Genomic DNA, 21,869 nt, shown 5'->3' with positions numbered 1-21,869 from the left:
ATTTTCACCATGACATCTAAAATGAGTTTATATGTGAACATTTGCGACACACTAATGTTATACCTTTTATTCACACTGTGATCTTAGAGCTTTACAAAGCTAATGTGTTACAAGATTATCACACACACACACACACACACACACACACACACACACACACACACACACACACACACACACACACACACACACACACACACGTAAATTTCTTAATCTCACTGTCAGAAACAGAGCTGGAAACTCAAACTGGTGTAAAGTGTTTTGTATTAAAAGAAATGGTTGAAATTGTTTGCAATAGACTGACTTACTGTACATTTAAAGGTGCTGCAGGGTTGGTTACAGGACCTCTGAATAAAAGCTGTTGCCTTTGGTTACACATGCAGTGAGAACAGCCACATCCCGGCCACAGTTAACCTCAAACGTGACAATATCTCAGTGCAGGAAATTAGCAGAATTTAGTCTAATTGAAATTTATTCTCTATTTGTTCTAATCGACAGTCAAATACCTCTTTCAGCTGAGTGTCAGAGATCAGTTTCTCTGATAATTAGTTTTGCTTAACACTGATAATAAATCCTTCACTTGAAGTACAGACTGCATCTAGATCACAAGTGATGCGTTTACAGTGTCACAAATTTTTTTTTTTAAATTGTGAAAAAAAACCAGTTATGCTGCCATATGGAAGCATTTTACAAAAGCTGGTGATTTTCACCTTACTTTTTTTTCCCCTTTAATTTACCACTCGAGCAAAACATAAGAGTATTTTCATAGTGGTTTTGTAAGTCAGGCAGTTAATCCATCCCTCATCAAAGAGCTTGGCTGTGAAGTGATGCATATTCTTTTAAATGCTCTCAGGATCAAAAGATCATGGGAAGACTATAACAGTTATCGATGAAATCTCAGCCTGAAGCCTCAGATGAGTCAGAGCACGTTACAGATCTTTAACTCTTTTCACACAAATAGTGTTTGTACAGTGAAAACATGTGAAAAGGGCTGGATTACATGAATAATTTAGCTGAAACAGAGGAGGAATTAAAGATAAAGCCTATCCACTAACATTATATCATCTTTATGACTTCTAAAATCCCACAAGCTCACTTTGTAGCTTAAAGGGGGATTCCCCAACAGTGCTTTCAACTTCAAACATACCGATTCACTTCACCTGTCTGAAGTTCAGCCCCAACTTTCTTCTCTGCCCCTCCTTCTGATTTCACTGAGATGTCACAGGGCTCTGCTGAAAGAAATGATTGCACTGGGAAGCACAGCGAGACAGCTAGCAATCATTAGACAAAAGGTGATAAAGTCCAAAATAAAACCTTATATAAAATCCTGGAAGAGCCTCTTTCATTTCTTTTAAAGTCCTTGGAATCAGTCAAGTTCAATGCATCAGCTGAAGATGTAGAAACAATATTGTAACATCATATTTCAGATGGAGGTCGCAAATATGCACTCAGGTGAGACCTTACCTTGCTCTAAGGAAGGAACGTGCAACATTTGCAAACATATCAGCTTTATGAGCTGAAATGGAAGCGAAAGCTTGTTTGATGATGAGATGAGAAATACTTTATTTATCCCACATTTGGGAAATTCTTTTGTTACAGCAGTTGAAATGACAATGAAATAATAATAATTATTATAAAAATATATGTCTCTGGCAGACAGTCATCAGCTGCCTGTCCAGTAAGTGTTGCAGAGGTTGGTCAGGATCGTCCACGACAGAAGTCCAACGTCCAACACAGCTTCAAAGGTGTTAAGATTGCACTGTAGCCGGTCACAGAGCCAGCCTACCTAATCAGTTATTCAGTCTGTTGGTGTCACCAGCTTCAATGATGGTAAACATCTCTGAGCTTCAGCAGGCTGATTTTTGTAAACTAGTGCCAATCAAAATTAGGGACATTGTCTCAATATGTGTCTTTAGCCAGGCTCTGTAGCAGAGAATGCTGAAAGGCCTCATCACACGACTCAGGGATCAAAAACTCCAGCAGCAGTCACAGATGCAGTAGATCAGATGCCTGGAGGAAAAAAAAAACAGAAAGAGGAAAAAGACATTAAGAAACTGGCAACTTTAGATGGATGATATGGAGCATGAATATGATATGCAGGAGCAGTTTTTAGTTCTATCTCAAACGTTAACATTGTGGTTACGCTGTTTAGCGATAATCAGAGACCACCACTGATTGTTCTATTTTAACAAAGGAGCTCAGAAACTATCAGATTTGTTTGCTCAGTGGTTTTGGTTGCTGACTCACTTGTTTATCTGATGGTCCTGCAAAGACTCCAGCATAGTCTCCAAACTCAGTCTGTACTTCTCATTACCCAGCATGTCAGTGATGAGCTCTGCTCAGGCGTTAAAAAAAGGAAACATACCTTCAGAAGCTGCGAAAATCAGAGCAGCATTTAACAGCTGTAATCTGACTCTAACAGATGTTCTTCACCTGGGAGCAGCTGCATCAGGCAGTCCAAGCATTGCTCCTTTGTTTTCTCCTTTTCTGCGGTGCTTCGCTCGGGCTGCGGCTGAGCAGGCAGCGTGCCGCCGGGCCATACAGCTTCCTGCAGCACTTGTAGGTAAATCACCCAGCATGGAGCACTGGTAAGGTGGGCAACACCTACATCCAGCCATCTGACACAGAAATCACTCGTTCAGTGCTTTAGTGAGCGTATGCATTTTCAAGGTTGTGTTGAACAGAGAAGTGGAAATAAATAAATAAATAAATCCTCGGGCTGGCATCACTGTGGGTCCCTGAGCAAGCCCACCCCCCCAGGTTGCTCCCCGGGCGCCCTTTGGCTGCCCCCTGCTCCATGCTGTGCTGTGTGTACTACATACTCCATGTGTGTGATGGGTTAAATGCAGAGAATGAATTTCACTGCATGTAAATGTATGTGACAAATAAAGCTCTTTCTTCTTCTTCTTCTTAAATGCAAGCTCATGGTCAGAAAAGCCCCGTTCCCACAGACCATGTGATAAAGTGAGTCCAGTGGGTATTTATTTTAACAAGTAAAGCATAAAAAACATTTTGAAAGGCACTGACAGAGAATATCATGCAACACTCAAATCAAACTAGCCACTTAGATTAAGATTAGATTAAGATAGTGTTTATTTGTCACATGCACAGTTATACACAGTACAATGCACAGTGAAATGTATTTTGTACCTGCAACCATATATACACACATATAATAAGAAGAATAAAAATAAAAAAAACCTCAAAGCTGTCCTTGTGCCCTCCAGATCTGGCTGAATGAAGGCAAAATAAATTAATGCAAATATGTCACCTGCTCACAAAACAGACCCAAAGCCACATTTTATCATGTATTTACATGCAACTTCAAGACGCCTGTAACTGTTGAGGCCTTGGTGTGATTTATTGTAAAAGATAAAAAATCCATATGCCATCCAGATTAAGTATTTGGTGAAATACTATGTTTTTGATTTTTTTAGGGTTATTATAGTTTAACTAATTGCTTCAAGTCATCTGGCTTCATAGACATATCACAGGGTGTCTCATGGTGTCGGGAGTTATTTACAGACTGTGTAAATGAAGTGGGAACAATAGTTCACAAAGAGCTACAGAAGCTGAAAAAACTCTTACGTCCTAGAAAACGCTTAAAAAACTCTTACCGCTCAATGAAGGTGCCAAAGAGCAGTCTGATGGTCTTCTGTATGTTCTCAGTGCACAGCCAACTCCACTGATCCTTCATCAGCAGGCACAAAATGTTCAAAGCGACATCCGCCACAGCTGTGTCTGCAGCACACAAAACCCCAATAATTGTACATTTATTCCAGCACAGCGATGGGAATGTTCACAGTTTTTAAAAAAAACAAAAACATCTGACTAATTGTAAAGGCAAAACACACACATGAGTCACAATGGACAAAAATATGGAGCTTGTTTTTTTGTGTTGCTAATAAACAAACAAAACATTTTTTTAAATTAAAAAAAAATGTTCATGCATCAAGTTTTTTTTTTATTCCAAGTAAAAAATTCCACTGCATGTGGATTCAAAAATTCTATTTGTCAAAAAGTGGGCAAACAAAATTTGGATCACTTCTACTGCTCAGCTAAAGCTACTGCAGGCAGTGGGGTTTTGCTGCACCCATGTGGCAAATCTGTGTCGGTGCATGTTGCCAGTGTTATGGACAAACTCAACCTGTGCCGTGAGTTTTCCCTGAAGTCTTCTTGTCTTTGCCTTGCTGCTCACACCTATGCTTGTGGTGTCTCTTTCCCATTCAGTCCCACAGTCCACATAACAGCCTTTCCTGCTCTCTGACAAAACTCTCCAGGTGGGACAGTGACATGCCATTGAGGACCTACATACTCAGAATAAGCAAATGATTTCTCCCATGTTAGTCTGAAACACATTTACCTTAATGAATAATGAAGTATAATAACTTACAGTGCTGCCTTCACTGAAGCAGTATGTCACTTTAGGATGTAGATCAGGTATATTGGGTATGTTGAAAGATGGAGAGATTTTGCTTGGGAAAAGCCTCCTGAAGAGGACAAGACAGGAAAAAAAAAAAAGTTCAGCTAATCATAACATAGGGGAAGATTGAAATGATAATAAGAGGGTAGAAGTGGATTCAAATGTGTGTGAACCACAGCGTCAGACTGATGGAGCTCTAACCTGTACTTTCTGTTGTCCATTGTTCTTCCATCAGCATCTCCGTCGATGTCCTCCGTTGGGCTGAGGGGCTCAGGATGAGGGAACGCTGTCTTCAAGGTGTCCAAAGCATTTTCCATCATCTTTCATCAAACAAGTATGAGATAATTAAATTCAACTTCAAGAATACAGTTTTTTATCTCATTCTGAACATGATTAGCTTTCTGGATATTCGCTCATCTCTATTTTGTGCGTTCTCAGGTATTAGAAAAGGTCCAACACTCAATAATGAGGCACAAACCGAGCTCCATATTAAGCTTCTTATTTAACTCTTGGATTGGAGTAACAGAGTAAATATGAATATTTCACAAAATGAACTTCTTATTAGTTTAATCTTCTGTCAGTCCATTCCTACCTTATCAATTCTTGATTTGACAAAAGGTTTTCTTCCAAAATATGTGCAGATATCTGAATTGAGAGCCAGGAACTCCTGCATGTCTTCGCTGTTGGCTATCTCAGAAATGCTGCTTAATTGCTAGAAAAAGAAAACAGTCACAAACAAGAACAAACAAATCTAAAATGATGCAGATGTAAAAGTTATAATCCCGATGCTTACTTTAAGGAAGGCATCCAGCTGGCTTTTACGCACTTCGACCTTCTCACCGTCTGGGTTGCTAAATGTGAGGTCAGGGAAAATTCTCTTTGGGCCCTTGACATCTGAAATGCAAAAAATAAAAAAAAAAATTAAGAAGACTGGCATTTCTTTTTGAAATATTAGCGATTATTGATTTCTTCAAGCAGAGGTTGATGTCTTACTCTTGATTAATTTCTTTATTTCTGGCTTCTCCTCCAAACGTGTCTGCAGGTGGAGGAATTCGCTGTATCTGCGATTGACAGTGTGATGGGCTGCAGGCTGCAGAGTGACGCTGCTATCAGGATCAGTCATGGTCTCAAACTGATAAACAGAAAGAGGTGGGTTATATGCGGTCATCAATAATCCATATTCAAAGACCAGTTGAGCTGTACCAGGATGTGGCATTACCTTTACAGTGTAGAGAATGTAGGGATGTGTGCCAGTGCCACGCTGCTCCTTTGTGGTGACAATTCCAGAAATTCTGACATTCTGAATATTCACAGGTGCAGCTGCGCTGTTGGGTGCATTGAAGTTGTAAGAGGGTAAGCAAAGCCTTCTTCTAGGACAACCTGGGGATTTCTCTTGGGCTATGCCTGCCGGCCACTGGGAGTCCACAGGCACCACCACCTTCGGTCCTAGATTTCTAAGAGGACCAAAGCATCCATAAGCTTCATCATCCTTTGAAGTGAGCATGCTGCACAAGTTGTTTGAAGGACCACACTCACAAAAGCCTCCTGTCAGGTCATCATCTGAGTCTGAATGAGCTAGCGAGTCCAGTGAAATGATTTTGGACTCTGATGAGTTGGAGTAGTGGGCAGATGTGAGTGGACAGCAGTTCACTTTGTATGGTGCGAGCAAACCTGTGCTGCAGCCTTGTAATTTCCCCGCTGACGTCACACTAACGAGGCTGCTCAGAGAGGAATCCCTCTCAGAGATCGTGCTCCGGCTCTCATTCAGGTCACCCAGGTCAGAGGTGCTGCTGCTGGTGAGACCAGCTTGGGCAGAAGAAGATAGTGACTTGCAGGTGGCCCAGGACTCCTGCTCAATGTGACATTTGTACAGTGGATCTGCTGGGTGGTCATCAGGATTTATTTCCTGAGATGGTTCTCTGCATCTGGTGAATATGTCTACAATAGTCTGGTTGAGCCAGTCAGGATCAGATATCCTGCTTATGAGTGGTAGCAGCACGTTGCAGGTAATGAGTTCTGTAACCATGTAGCCTCCTGTCCTGGTTTCCATCTGAGGGTATGGAATCAGCACATGTAGCACAAGGTGAACAAGAGCTCTGGAGTAGCCGAGCTCAGCGATTTCACTGCTCACAGCTGGATGAGGGGTGTCTACTTCACTGTAGAGCTGCCAGAGGCTCATACTTTCTTTTTGTGTTGACTGTATCTGTCTTACTGACATGTAGTTCTGCAGGTGACTGCCATATAGCTCCAGAAGCCGCTGAACCATGGCTTTTCTGTCCACTCGCCGTGCACGCTCCTTCAGTTCCATCACTGACTCCAGCATTGAATTACGCACCACACGTTCAAAGTCGCCCTCCACCTCAGGGAGCAGAGTGCGATACCACGAGGACACAAAGTCACGCACTGCTTTGTGGACAGCGCTGTGGATCTCATGGTTCAACCTCCACTCGTGCTCAGGTGAACACTGAGGTGGGTTAATGTTGCCAAGGGGCAGAAAGTGTTCCAGGTGGAGAACGCTATTTGCATCCAGCAGTGCCCGTGACCCAAGCCAACCTCCAAGAACCACCAAGAGACTGGTGAAGATACAAAGGAGCCAAACATTAACGAGAAGGTGGAAGAGGACGAGCCACACCAGCAGAGCTCCGACCCCTAACATCCTCCCCTGCCCAAGAAAATCTGATAAAGGCATTATAATCAGCTGTGGAGATGTGCCCTGTTGAAAAAAGGCATACATATTATTATATGACAAGCATTAAGAAATGGTAATGATTTCATTTCAGTAACTGCTTAATTGCTTCAATCCTCACATAATAAAACTTAAAAAACTCTCATTCAGATGCATATTTACTCAGTGTTTATGTCTTTTCACTATTATTTTATAGGCCTGCCACTAACAAATGTTTGCATTATAACTGAATATATTTTCTCGTTTGTTTCATTTTCTCAGTTTCACTTTTTTTGTTTGATCATTTAGTTTAAAATCTGAAAAAGCTGAAAAATTCCACCCAGATTTCCTACAGTATGAGATGACTAGTTTTGTCCAGCTGTTCAAAACCAGAAGAGATACTCAGATTACAATAATATCAAACAGAGATCCATCCATTCGCTTCCGCTCATCCAGCAGGGGGGCTGGAGCCTATCCCAGCTGTCATAGGGCGAGAGGCAGGGTACACCCTGTTCAGGGTGTCAGCCTGCCAGCCAGGGCCAACACAGAGAGACAAACAACCTTTCACACTCACATCCATGCTCCCATTCACACCTACGGGCAATTTAGATTAGCCAATTAACCTAACCCCAGTAAGTGCATGTCTTTGAAATGTGGGAGGAAACCGGAGTACCCAGAGGAAACCCACGCAAGCACGGGGAGAACATGCAAACTCCACACAGAGAGAGGGAGAGGCCTGGGCCAAGGTGAAATCGAACCCAGATGGCATTCTAACTGTGAGGCAGCAGTGCTAACCACTGCGCCACCATGCTGCCCATCAAACAGAGATAAATTAAAAGGCTAGGACCAGAATATGTGGGCAACTAGAAGAAAAACTATCCATAACACAGCTGTAAATCTGTTATGTTGCTTGTATATTGTATAATGTTATACTCTAATAACTGCACTGTGGCAATATCATTAGGCTTGCATACATCATCTGCTACAGTATCATGACATGGAAGAAAGTGCTCTGACAGCAGTAAATTGATATAAATTTCAATGGGCAGTCAGTCCTCTGCTGCCTGTTGTTGAACCTTTTTATCTTTGGCATGGAAGTCAAACCGCAATAGAATCCAGACTCTGTTTACAAATGTACTGTAGGCTAGCAGCAACTGAGGTCAGTGAAGAGGTCAGTGAAGCTCACCTATTATATGCAGCTAACCTGTAGTCTACTGAGAGCGGATTGTTATTATTGTTTTAGATTAGCTAGGTGACAACAAAAGAAACAGTACCTGAAAGGTTAAAGGACCCTCACAGGACAAATGCAAGGCATGTAGAATGTCTTCCTCCTCCGGTCTTAATCCTCCTACAAAGATTATCTGGATAGACACCCTGAGCCCATATGGGCAGCTCTCTGGCTGCTGGTTGTCTACTTGAGACAGTTAAAGAGTAATGCAGTCATCTCTGTGCAGCTGAAAACAAATGTCAGTGATTAGTATGCAGAATTTAGAGGATAAAATTATTTGACCATAAATAAATTAATAGATATGAAACAAGGATAGGAGATTCAAACATTAGACATTTAGGAGTTACAGTAGTAGCTAAATCAATATATATTTCTTCACTCTGTTTTTACAGTTCCAATCATTTAAATAATTTTAAAAAATTCATTGTTTCTACATTTGTTCTTGATTTAGTTCCATAATTCCATAATTTTAAGTCACTGGACTGCAGGATAATGAGTATGACTGATCTTCACCACCAACACTTCTGATCTGTTTTACAAGCTCACTAAATAGATACGTACACAAATGATCCTGTTTCATAACAAATATTTATACATGTATTTCTTTTATATCTGTTATTCCTGTATGCTTATGTATTCTGTTATACCTGCAATATTTTGAATGATGAGATTCAAACCTAATTGTGCACCTAATATAGAGCACAGTTAAGAGAAATTGCATCAGGATGGATGCTGCTGCTGGACTTTGTTGCTTGTTGCTAACAATCTGGAGTTGTCAAAAAGACATGCCTGCTGGAAATAGTTTTCTGTTGAGTTTATAGGCTTTGCTACTCCTTTTATGTCTTAATCCACCCATCCATTTTACTCCACTTATCCTTGTAAATCACAGTCATACTATGTTTCAGAAAGGAGTATTATCAAAGTATGCTCAGAGAACACTCAGTGGCTGACAACTTGTCAGCCAATGGCTGTTTGTTTCGCAGTTACACCTACTCCTCTATCACAACATCCAGGTTTAAACCACCAGGATGGTGACCGTGAAAATGCTCATCCTGAAGCTTCAAAATGGGACTTCACAAATCAGTGGGTGATGGGATCCTGGTTCCTATAACCATACTCAAGCTTTTATTTTGAAAATCAGACACAATTGCAGTTAACCAAATAACATCCTGTATCGAACTGAGGACTTTTGTTCTGCAATTCTGACACATGCCTAACCCCTCCTGTTAGTCGCTGTCAGAGCCTGGTACTTGTCTGTTGAGAGAAAGAGCCAGACAGGAGCAGCTTTAATTTACGAAGAACAGCTTAAAAAACCTATTAATTCATTATTTAATAGTAGCTTATTGCGTCTGCTGCATTTGCAGCAGCATGGCTGATTTTGGAGTGCATGGACCAATCAAGTCAGTCTTTAAATGACAGTATCTCTTTGGAACTAAAAAAATACCATTCATCAGATTGTGCTGATAGTTTTAAAACATAACACTGCTTAAATATTGCAAAGCAAATAGAAATGTGTTGAACATTCTGCGTGTGTGTGGTGACTTTGTTGATCCACTTCTGCACCTAAGACACAAATTATTTTTGTACTTTTGTGCCAACATTTCTCTATAAGCAGACCATTGGTATTTGCCAAAAAATGATAGCCTGCTGTTTAAGCTGATGACTTGTTGTTCTATAATCTGTCAAACACATCTCTCTCATGAATGATATCAAGTCATTTTGAGCCAGAAAGCTCAAATGTCATTGACATTAAAAAAAAAAAAAAATCTCTTTTCAAATGAGAACTGGCCAACAGAGCAGCAGAAATTGCAACAAATATAACATCATCATTATAATGATATTTTAAGTGGCCAAAAAGGACTGGATTGAGTGTAACAGTGTAACAGTGTTCTGATTGTTTGCATACAGAGCACTGACTGCTGTTTATTTTAGGATTGTTTAGGTTTCATTTGCAGTATTGCTCCAAATTGGGAAAGCAGCGGGGCGGGGGGGGATCATTTCACCTGCTTTCGTGGTCATGAAATTAACAACAGGTGCACTAGAGGGGCAATAGACCCCCTTAAAGCAGGAATGGTTTTACAGGTGGAGAGTGGAGACTACTGATTTTTCTTTCCCTCCCTGACTGTTTTTTCACTAGTTTTGCATTTCACCAAGATCAGTGTCACTACTGGTAACATGAGGTGATACCTGGACCCTACAGAAGTTGCACAGGTAGTCCAACTCCTCCAGGATGGCACGTCAATATGTGCCATTGTCAGAAGGTTTGCTGTGTCTCTCAGCACAGTCTTAAGAACATGGAGGACATTCCAGGAGACAGGCTGCTCTAGGAGAGCTGGACAGGGCCATTGAAGGTCCTTGACCCATCAACAGGACCGGTATCTTCTCCTTTGTGCAAGGAGGAACAGGATGAGCACTACCTTTGGAGTGTGTGTCGATATCCCACAGGCTTGCTGTGGGATACTTGTGCACCTCAGCCTCCTCAGTACCATGTGAAAGGGTTTTCTCAAAGGCTGGAAAGGTTATTTTCCAAAAATAGAAACTGAGTCTCTCAGCACAGTGGAAAAATATTATATTCTAATAAAAATCACCATCACTTTAGTATTCATACTAAGCACAATCACTGTCCCATCTTGTGAAATCACTGCGACAGTTTTAACATAAACTTCTCATGTCCTATTGTATTTATTTAAACATCAACTGAAATCAAGATAGATCTCTATTCCATCACCCATACATTAATAAAAAACAAATCAGACAAATGAATAAATGAGCCACACAAAATCAAGTTAAGGTCTTTGAATTTCTATTTTGGCTGTGATTATTCCCGTGCTGACACTGTTGAAAAAGCCAAGAGGCCATCCCAAATAGCTGAAATGCTATTTGACCAGCAGGGGGGTGTGTGTGTGCATATTAAGCCTCAATTAACCTTTTTTTTTTTGAACGAATTTAATGGCAAGTTTCGAGTCTACACGAGGCTTCATCTGGCCATCACTACTTAAAACAGCTTTTATTGCTGAAGTCTTCCAACAAAACAATCAGCAGAAAAGCCTCTATTTTGTGACACTTTGCGTGACTGCAGGCGCAACAGTCCCCCCCCCCCCCCCCCCCCCCGTCCTTCTCATATACGTTACACAACGCAGTTTGTGGCTGCAGGCGGCTGTCGCAGCTCGACTGAGCGCTTTTCTGCTCTAGGAGGGGACGCATATATAGAAAAAAGGAACTACATCCATCACCTGCCATGTCATCTGTGAAGCTTGAGAGTCCAGGTAAGCATCCTTCATGTTGTGAATACTGTACAGTACAGGAATACTGACAGAGGACACAGAGCGCTGCGATGCTGGTCTCATAACTCACAGTCGGTATACTTGTTAGCAGCACGATTTATGGCCCATGAGCATTTGAAGACCAGTAGTAAAAAATTCATTTATCATGTTTACATTTCTATAAATCAGCTGGACTGTTGAGAGCGCAATGATGAACGACTATGACCTTATGTAACCTCAGTACAGGCTGTTCTCTCGGCTTTACTCTGAGCTAGTATTGTATGTCTGGATTACATTTTTGCATGCCTTTGGATATGGAAATCGCGGCGGCTATTACACTACCAGTAATATAGAGAGGCTGTAACTGGAGGGTTAATAGCTGCCGTTTAGCTAGTCAAACAAGGCATGTTAGGCTGCCATTGTGGTGCGTAACACCGTGTCTGCTCTAGGCCAAATATAATTATGATAAATCACAGCAGAACGCACCTGAATTAATTGTTTCTACACTGATTTATTCAAGATTTTCTTGGTCCCGCACCTGTATATTCCAGTAAAAGATAAATAAAAATAATTTAAAAAGTCCTACTCTGCTTTAAACAGTTCACCCTAATGTTACTGTATGTTCTTAACGCACCTCATAAAGCTAACAAGTAATGGACTTAAAAATATTTTCATTACCACCATATCCATTAAAATTGTTGACTGTGCACATAGAGCAGGCCCATACTGATAGTTGTTGTTATCATTGTAGCAAACTGCAGAAATAAAACACTTTTCTTATTTAACACTGTAACTTTCTTGAGTGGATCTCCAAAATATAATATTGTGCATGTTTTATTTAAACCATCATTACTTTCAAAAACAAGCCCGTCCCTGTCAGTAGTAGTAGTAGGGGTGGATGGTAGCAGCACAACTGACTGTTGTGAATAATTTAAGTCATGCGCCTTTGTTAACATGGGAGTCAAGAGAGGAGCAGCAGTTTTCTGTTTCAGCAGTTGGGACACTTCAATAAATGCCAGCCTTGCTTTAAAAGACAAGTAACTGAACACTTTAAAAGTTGCTATTATTAATTTTAAATAAAAAGTTTCTCCATCAGGATGAGAGCTGAGGGGAGGTGTGTTAGTTTGTCCTTCTCTCTGTCTGTGTTTCTGCGGGGTTACGTAAAAACTACCAAGCCGTGTTTACTGAATTAAAGCCAGAGCAACTAAAGAGGTCACAAAAATGTGGCACAGACCGAGAGTACATTTGGTTTTTCATTCCAGGTGTTTTTCTCCCCCTTTTTACTTTACTAAGCTGCATGTAGAACTAGACAAGTAAACCTTTTATACTTAGGTGTACAACTGTATCTGAATAAAAAGAAAAATAATGTCCAAGTATAAACACAGCATTGTTGCAAATTGAGCAAATTGTATTTGCTCAATGTATTTTTTTTTTTCTTTAAAAGAGTAAAAGGTAATTTAGCACAACATTGTTTCATTTAGGTACAGATGAGGCAAAAAATGTCTGCAATGGCAAGACAACCATGGTACTGAAGAGACTGGAGACAATTGCTCCTCTGGTCCGTTCTGTAGAAGAGACCCCTGAGCCAGTAGCTACCAAAGTACAGGGAACCATTCCCTCCTGGATCAATGGCAAACTCCTCCGCAACGGCCCAGGGAAGTTTGAGTTTGGAAACACACAGTGAGTTGGAAAGATCTCAGTTTGTTACTGCAAAGCACAAACCAAAAAAACCAAGTTTCTGCAATCATGAGGTCAAGCCTTAACATCTGCATGTTATGACAGCTATAACCATTGGTTTGATGGGATGGCCATGCTGCACCAGTTCAAGATCGAGAAAGGCCAGGTGACGTACATGAGTCGCTTCCTGCAGAGTGATGCCTTCAAAAAGAACAGCCAACGGGATCGGATCATGATGTCTGAATTTGGCACCCTCGCCATGCCCGACCCTTGTAAAAACCTCTTCCAGCGATTCCTCTCTCGCTTTGAGAAGTTTGGTGAGTAGACTGAATAAGAGAGTGGAATGAAGTATATATGCGTAGTATTTGAGAAAGGAAAATCTGGAGTCATGACAGGCAATTTAACTGTCCTGACTCTTCTGCTCCTTTTGTACTGCATCACAAAATCTGTGCTCTTTAATTCATTCTTGTACAGTGATTAAAAACAAATTAGAGATTAAATCTAGAAAAGAAGAATTTTTCAAGTTTTCTACAAACTCTGCTTTACTAAATCCTCCTGGGATGGAGCCTCTTAAGGTCTCTGTGTACACCAAGGTTTACATAATAAGGCTTTACAGCAGTGAGGGGAGCACAAAATGTTTTACATTCCCACTGGACCCTCCAGAATAACTACACACTGTAAATCATATAGCAGAATGATTTCTTTAAAAGGAGTGAAGCTTTCAGGCCTTAAAAAAAAAAAAAAAAAAAGTGATCCTTTGTCTTTGTTACAGAACCCACAGACAATGCAAGTGTGAGCTTTGTGAAATACAAAGGCGACTACTATGTCAGCACAGAGACAAATTTCATGCACAAAGTGAACCCAGAGACCCTCGAAACTTTAGAGAAGGTAACATTTGTTATATGCAATACACACATGATGATAATTCTTTTTAAAATGTATTTTTAAATCAGCCATACTCAGTATGTCTTTCAGTCTTACTTACACAGTGTAGATCCTCATCCTTATCTGCTGTGTTTTGCAGGTGGACTGGAGTAAGTTCATTGCAGTAAATGGAGCCACTGCTCATCCCCACTATGATCCAGATGGTACCACCTACAACATGGGCAACTCCTATGAAAGAAAAGGTTGGTTCCATGTTCGCAAATATCCATACTCAAGTCTGCACAATTGTATGGCTGTTTTTTTTGTTTGCTTTCTTGTTTTTTTTTTTTTTTTATCTTGATTTAGAAAAAAATATTTTGTAGGCCGTAGGGCTGCAACGATTCCTTGAGTAACTCGAATAATTGGATTATAAAAAATCCTCAACACAAATTTGTTGCTTTGATGCTTCGTTTAAACTCTGCAGCGCTCAGGTGTCACCGTGTAAGGGGAGCGTTTCACTCACATCAGCAGCATTAAAGTTCTCCGTCACTGCGACGGATTTCCGTCATTTGGAAAAACGACCCTTTAACACAGAGTGGATCATCGCTGACGCGTTTTTCTAGACCTCCACTGTTCTCTTTACCCATGTGTGTGTGTTGTGCTTACTGTGCAATAGAAACGTATTTAGGAGGATGCTTGTGAATACAAAGCATTACAACATTACAACAGCTTATGCAGCCCCCAGTTTTTCAATAAAAACACAACAGCAGCAGCAGTTGTTTTAAGTGCAGTCTGTCTGCACACACGTGGCAAGTGCAAAGAGGCGGAGGAGCGAAAGGTAACATTCTTCTAGCGTCCAAAGCAGCAGCGCTTTTTCCTGTAACACCATTAAAACTTTACTGGGAAGCAGCTGGAGGTCCTTCATCAACCACCTGATCAGCAAGTGTCAACGTGAAGAAAAGAGAAGTTTGTGGCTGCTCCGTCCACCGCTGTTTGTTTCACACAGAGAAAAAATCTGCAGTTAAGCTATGGAAGTTAAAACATGCAGATGAACTGGTAATAGACAAAAATATTTCCTTATTCGATTAATTTGATGGAATAATCAATAGAATACTCACTACTAAATAATCGATATTGCAGCCCTAGTAGGCCAGTAAGGTGGTGTAATAGAAGGTCCTGGGTTGTAATCCACCAGCTGGCTGTGGCCTTTATGTGGAAGTGTGCATCCTCTCCCTGTTGCTTCTCTGGGCCCTCCAGCTTCCTCCCACAGTCCAAAGACATGCGTATTAGGTTAATTGGGTGGGATAATTACATTGTGTTCTAAATTAGCCATAGATATGAATGGCTAATTTAGAATCTCTCTGTTATATCTGCAACAGACAGGTAAACTGTCAAGGGTATATCCCGCCTCTCACACATGACATGGGATGGGCTGCAATTTCCCCGTCACCCTGAAATAGATAAGCAGAAGATGATGGATGGATGGGAAATATGTGGAACAATATTTCTTAAAACCTTTTACAAGAAACATTGTTATCCTTCCAGGAGTTCTATACAATATCGTCAGAGTACCTCCCGAGAAGACAGACAGCAAAGACACTCTGCAAGGAGCCAAAATCCTCTGTTCTATTGTGCCTACAAACAAGTCCCATCCCTCCTACTACCACAGCTTTGGTAAGCCAGCACACCAGGGTAACGCTAATTATTCTTTAAAGTATGTTTTTCTAATTGCTGCCCTCAGCTGCCAGGCTTGATAATACCCTTATCCTGCTTCCAGCCATGTCTGAGAACTACGTGGTGTTCATCGAGCAGCCAGTTAAGATGGACCTGCTGAAGATAGTCCACATGCAAACTAAGAGGAAAGGCTCTGAGCGAAGGCATCTACTGGATCCCAAGCAAGACACAGTCTTCCATCTTGTTGACAAGCGTACAGGCGAGGTGAGACGTGACTGTCAGTTTGGTCCTGGGGGAGGGGGAAGATTTTGTTTTAAAAACTGCATTTAAATGATTCTGTTTTATAAATAAAATAAAATATATAAAATAATGATGTTCATGTTGCTGGATTATGCAAAAAAACAAAAAACTGACAAGCTGATATTTATAGATGTTGCTGGAAAGCACGGGCAAGGAAGGAATCCATTCAGTTTGTGTGCATTGAAGTCATTGGTTGAGTCCACCCCCAAAGCCATTAGGGGGCCACCTAGGCTAACAAACTTTATCCTCTCCCCCTTGCACAACAAATTTGCAGCGACAATCTCAGTAAGGAAAAACGCCCTAAAGTGGCCCCACTTAGAGATTTGTGCAAAGCACACCAGCTTTTCAGAATGTGAGAGTGCGTAACAGAGATCGAAAAGCAGACCGCATATTAGTCATATTGATTTTACTACTTCTGTTTGGTGATTTGAACACACAATTGTTTTCTGAATAAGCTGAATAAGGATGTCATGTAGTACAGCCTTAAAGGGGAGGGTCCTTTTAGTTTTACAGCTAAATTAAGTACCTTGACAGAAATGTTGTGACTGTGTACTCTGTCCTGCAGGTCAGCTCAGTAAAAGTACCACCACAAAGCCTTTTCCACCTTCCACCAAAAATCAACGCCTTTGAGGAGGATGGATTCTTTGATGCTTGATATGTGCTGCTCTGATGACGGCCAAGCCATCAACAACTACCCATCACATCCAGAACTTGCGTAAAATCAGGAGACGCACTAGATGAGGTCAGTATCAGAGCCTGTTCAGCGTTAGATTTGTGGCCTTCTGTCTGTTCACAGTTTTGAATTAGTTTACCAGGGGATCATTTTTTTCTTTTATTGGTACTGTTCTTTTTCTCTCTATCCTCTTTCTAAGAGATCGAAAACATACAGTAAGAAAATAAATATTTAAAAAATCCACAAATGCGGGTCCCTCTCCCAGGTGTACAACACCTTGTCACGGGTTTTCCCTCGGCGTTTGTTCTGCCACTGCATGTTCTAATGAAAACCCCGAAGGCCAGAACCTGAACACTCGACCCCTCCAGTAACGCATACGTGTGTCAAAATCAGTGACAACGAGGTGAGTGGATTCTTTCTCATTGCTTTAGTATAAATACCTTCATTTACACTTCTCCTTTAGCAGACACCAAATCAACAAGCAGCAATGAAAAATATTAAATATTAATACCAACAATAATATTAATAGATACAGACCATTACAAGTTTGTCTTAACAAAAATGGTTAATTCTAATGAAAGGGTTATTATTACCGATGCACTGCTCTTCCTTTGCTTACTGTAGCTCCTCAATGACAACCTTTGATTGACTTTAATAGAAACAGGCATCATCACTAAAGTGGCACTGACATGTGTAAAGTTGTAGAAACACTACACCTTCTTATAAGTAACCACTACGCATATACAGTAAAAACTAATGGAAATGTTGATATGTGATTGTGATTGGGGTATTTGTAGATTAATATTTAACATTTACACAAAATCAGTTCCATTTTTTTTTTTTTTTTGCTTATGAGATGTTTCTCTAGTGTTTTTTTTTAATAATAACTTTACTATTTTTTAGGCAGATTTTAAACCAGTGTGGAGGAAACATATTTTCTGCTTTGTCATAAAAAACATATGTAATCAGAATTCATATAATCAGGTTACAGAAACAGTTAAAGTTAACCTCATACTCACAGTGCTCAGGATGGGATTACACAAACTCTGCTGACTTTAGGTCAGAGTTCATCCTCTCTTTGTCAACAGTTGTTTTGCCAGCACGAGGATCTCCATGGAGATGACCTCCGTGAGTACGGTGGCCTGGAGTTCCCTCATATCAACTACGGTAGATATAACACACGCCCGTACCGTTATTTCTACGGCTGTGGTTTCAGACATCTGGTGGGAGACTCTCTGCTCAAGATGGACCTGAATGACAAGACGTTCAAGGTGTGTATGGTGTGTGTGCTTTGTGGGACATCACATTTACATTCCCATTTAAAGGCCCCCATTTAAAACATAAGAGACAATAATATATTGTCAGTTAGTGAATTTTATCCTGTTCACTGCTATAATGTTGCATAATAGTAATTAATATTTAATCTTATTTAAATAATTAATTATTTAAATGATATATTGCCTTATTGGAGCTGGTTAATGCCGAGCATGTATAAGCACTGTAGCAGATAGTTTATGAATTTTTATTAGAGTCACAGTAAAATGAAAGTACACCCTACCCCTTTCAAATTTAAGGTTTTATCTATCAGGAGTTCGTAAGGTCTTAAAATGAGCTAAATATAACCTCGGATGAACACAAACGCATTACATATTACACTGTTTTCATTATTTATTTACCTAAAATGAAGCCAAATGCAGAAGCAGTGTGCGAAAAACCCAACTTCCATAGGAATTAAGAGGTAATCATCAACAAATGTAAGCGCACCTAGAAAAAAAAAAAGCTATTGTTCCAAGAAGCGGACACTGCAGCCATTCACCCCAAGGTCAGGCTGTGCATTTGTCAGAAAAATTGCATAATGCACAGCACCACATTTGAATGAAACCAAACACAGCATATGAGAACAAACACCTGTTAGCAACCGTTAGCAACAGTGATGGAGGGTTGACATGGGCTTAATATGCAGCCACAGACCTCGCACTCTGTGGTCACTGAGTTGGCCATGAACTCCTCTGTATACCAAAGTATTTGGCAGTAAATCTACAACAGAACGTTTGGGGGGGGGGGGTGGCCCAAAGTCCAGACCTTGACCTCACTGAAATGCTGTGGTTGACCTTAAGAGAGCTGTGCCTGCAACCTTCACCGAAACTGAAGCAATGCTGTAAAGAAGAGCTTCTCCATGGACCACTGTGAGAACTCATAGTTATAGAGAACAATAACTTCCAGTTTCTGCTGCTGGCACTGGGTTAACACACGTCTGCATGCTCCAGACCTACAAACTGCCCCAACGTCTGCTCATATAGAGGAGCTCAACACTCACTGATAATCTTAGTTCCTATGGAAACTGCAAGGCTGTACTGCATTTTGCTTAATGTTGTCGAATAAATAATGAGACAGTGTAACATGTCTGATTTTGTTGGGGAAAAGGTGGAGTGTAGTCTAGATAGCAAAATAAGGCAGAGTGGAACCGAGCCAAGTGTCAAATTCACCAGCAGTTAAAAAAAGCTGAACTAACAGGCTGCTAGTGTTTTGTACTATTAATCTCCTCATGAATCTAAGTAAAGAAACACTTATTTTGACATTTGTGAATATGATATTCCACAGGTCTGGTACCAGAAAGGTTTCTACCCATCAGAGCCCGTGTTTGTGCCGTCACCTGATGCTGTGGAGGAAGATGATGGTGTCATCCTCTCGGTGGTTCTCACACCGTCACAGGTAAGACTCTCTGCTGTACAGCAGTAGCAAATATATCTTTAAAGCATTACCTAATAATAAAAGTGCTGATCATTATGGAGTCACAATCTGTTTTATACTGTAGTTTGCCTCTTTTCTTATATTTAACTCAATAAAAAAAAAAAAAATGGTGTCTATATGTTCATTGCCTGTTGTGTCTCAGGTTGTTATCAAAGGTTTTTGGTTCCTTAAGTTTGAGGTACAAGCATGTCTGCAAGTCAGCCAAAGCTGGATTCATTTCCTCTTCCAAGTCTGCAATCAGCTGGACACATCATCTATCATAAATATTCATGAGGGCAATGAGTAAAGTCATAATATTCATTGACAAATTTACACAAAGTGAATTTCTGGAATTAGAAACAGAAAACTTTCTAAAGCCTTGAAAGTTAATAGCAGAAAACGTACTCTCTGGCCACATTAATGGTGCCAGTAAAAGGTTTTCTGACTAATTTATAAGGTGAACTTTAATGTCAAAATAATGTGTACAGACTTTTCTAGACAGGGTTCTTGTGCATCTCCTCAGTGTCTGTCTTCCTGTTTGGCAGCCTGAATCTTAGTCGTGCTGCAGCGTATTATTAACCTCACCGTTCCTCCTAACTGTGCTTCTCCCACAAGGAAAATCAAAGAAATCAAATCAAACTGTGAAGCTGGTGTTTTAAGATAATCTGTGAGTATCGCGCGGTGAAAACGTATTTCTTATATGGCAAATGTTAATTGTTCATTTGCCCGTCTCTTCCTTTTAAGGACCTAAATTACTTTTAATTACGTCGTTTTAACAAGGACTGTTTTAATATTCTTCTGTACACTATTTTAAACAGATTCAGGTCCTTTTAATTTGATTAGAACTGCTCTTCTAAAGACACATGCACCTGTCAACTTTATCTGAAACGGGTGTGTTGAACTTGAGGGAACACTTTCAGCATGTTTTTAACTCAAACTTTTCTCTTTAGGATAAAGGGACGTTCCTCCTGATTTTGGATGCCAAGACATTTGAAGAGCTGGGAAGAGCCTATGTGCCTGTTAACATGCCTTATGGCTTCCATGGTACCTTCAGTGCCTCTGTGTAAACCTGTTTTTGGATCACGTCATGAATACTTAATACGGCGTTAAGCATTTAACCACTATATTCCTGATGGTACTGCTGCTTTGTGTGCTTAAGGTGGATGATGTATTCAGTTATTCACTAGAGGTGGTAATCACGACACCCCACGATATATTATCACAGTACTTCACTCATGATAAAATATTATTGCGATTGTTAAGCATTTACGATATGCTCGAGCATTCCCGTAACATTTACTGTGATTTATCAGCTTTTTGCAACTGCAAATTATGTCCTGAAAGTGAAACTTTGTTAATATCTGTTTATCTAATCAGATAAAGTTTTCTCACTCCAGTTATTTTTTTATTTTTTTTTGCTGCCAAATGAGATCATCAATCACACAACACTAAAACCTGCCATAAATGTTGCCAAAAGGCTGTCAGTCTGATATCAGAATCACATATCTGTTGCCGTCTGCATAGACAGAAGTTCACATTTAACATTTGTGCTCAGCAGCCTTCCTGTTCTACAGGAATATAACCAGAATACAACCAGCTGGCAGCCAGGTGAGTCGAGTCGAGTTGTGCTCATTGACTCATTCAGACTCATGGCAACATGCTGGCAATCATGCATTCATAAATTAGGCAGCAATTTTCTGCAAATCTTCGGCAATCTTTCTGAGAGCGATTGCAGTCAGTCCAACTCAGACTGCAACTGTCTGCCGAAAGGTTGCCTCACATCAGGCAACCTTTTGGCAGTCAGTCCAAATCAGACTGCAATTGTCTGCCGAAAGGTTGCCTCGCATCAGGCAACCTGTGCAATGGCCTTGCAATCAAAAGGGGTCGTGAATGTGCAGCACCCTCAAGCTCTGGGCAATCATCTAGTCACCACAAATTGCAATCGGTCACAGAATGTGAAAAAATCAATTCAATCACCAGACAGACACCAAATTTGTATTTTATTTTTATTTTTTGGAAGAATCAAGGAGGTTGCTGTCCTATTTTTGCTCATGTGACTGAGCCATTAGCTTGCTATGAATTAGGAGGCTTTGTCAACCTCAGTGTGTCCAGTGTTGGATGGTCTTTCAGTTGAGCTGATTTCATTTAAGTTTGCTCAGCTAACATTATCTCAGGATGGTGGTATATGAGCCCTCTTGACTGTAGTATTCCCAGAGTATATTATCTATTTAAAAAATATATCTATTTGGTGTCCCTGTATCAATACAATATTGCCACAAAAAATATTGTGATACTATGCAGTATAATTTTTTTTTTCTCCTACCCCGATTATTCACTGAATGCAGATTCAGTTTATACTAATGAAGTTTACT

At 40.4% G+C, this 21,869-nt stretch overlaps 2 protein-coding genes across 2 annotated transcripts; one reads left to right on the top strand and one right to left on the bottom strand.

Moving 5' to 3' along the window:
• Window positions 1-329: 329 nt before the first annotated feature.
• Window positions 330-8,616, bottom strand: snx19a (sorting nexin 19a). The gene is given in 13 exon segments (XM_030747070.1): window positions 330-1,985; window positions 1,988-2,010; window positions 2,248-2,335; window positions 2,434-2,618; window positions 3,618-3,741; window positions 4,148-4,307; window positions 4,394-4,490; window positions 4,625-4,743; window positions 5,016-5,135; window positions 5,217-5,317; window positions 5,417-5,555; window positions 5,643-7,136; window positions 8,363-8,616. Coding segments are annotated over 12 exon segments (2,712 nt in total). The 5' UTR covers window positions 7,113-7,136; window positions 8,363-8,616; the 3' UTR covers window positions 330-1,899.
• A 2,833-nt stretch (window positions 8,617-11,449) lies between these two features.
• Window positions 11,450-20,893, top strand: LOC115792568 (beta,beta-carotene 9',10'-oxygenase-like). The gene is given in 18 exon segments (XM_030747154.1): window positions 11,450-11,582; window positions 13,061-13,259; window positions 13,362-13,573; window positions 14,029-14,144; window positions 14,281-14,383; window positions 15,666-15,794; window positions 15,898-15,962; window positions 15,964-16,006; window positions 16,009-16,058; window positions 16,660-16,737; window positions 16,739-16,792; window positions 16,795-16,836; window positions 17,033-17,063; window positions 17,066-17,142; window positions 17,144-17,170; window positions 17,856-18,038; window positions 19,369-19,479; window positions 20,448-20,893. Coding segments are annotated over 18 exon segments (1,665 nt in total). The 5' UTR covers window positions 11,450-11,554; the 3' UTR covers window positions 20,565-20,893.
• The last annotated feature ends 976 nt before the right edge of the window (window positions 20,894-21,869 follow it).

The sequence above is a fragment of the Archocentrus centrarchus genome, chromosome 14 (assembly GCF_007364275.1).
Source record: "Archocentrus centrarchus isolate MPI-CPG fArcCen1 chromosome 14, fArcCen1, whole genome shotgun sequence".
Taxonomy (NCBI): domain Eukaryota; kingdom Metazoa; phylum Chordata; class Actinopteri; order Cichliformes; family Cichlidae; genus Archocentrus; species Archocentrus centrarchus.
Note: the sequence above shows the minus strand (reverse complement) of the source record. Positions and strands in the feature narration are given on the sequence as shown.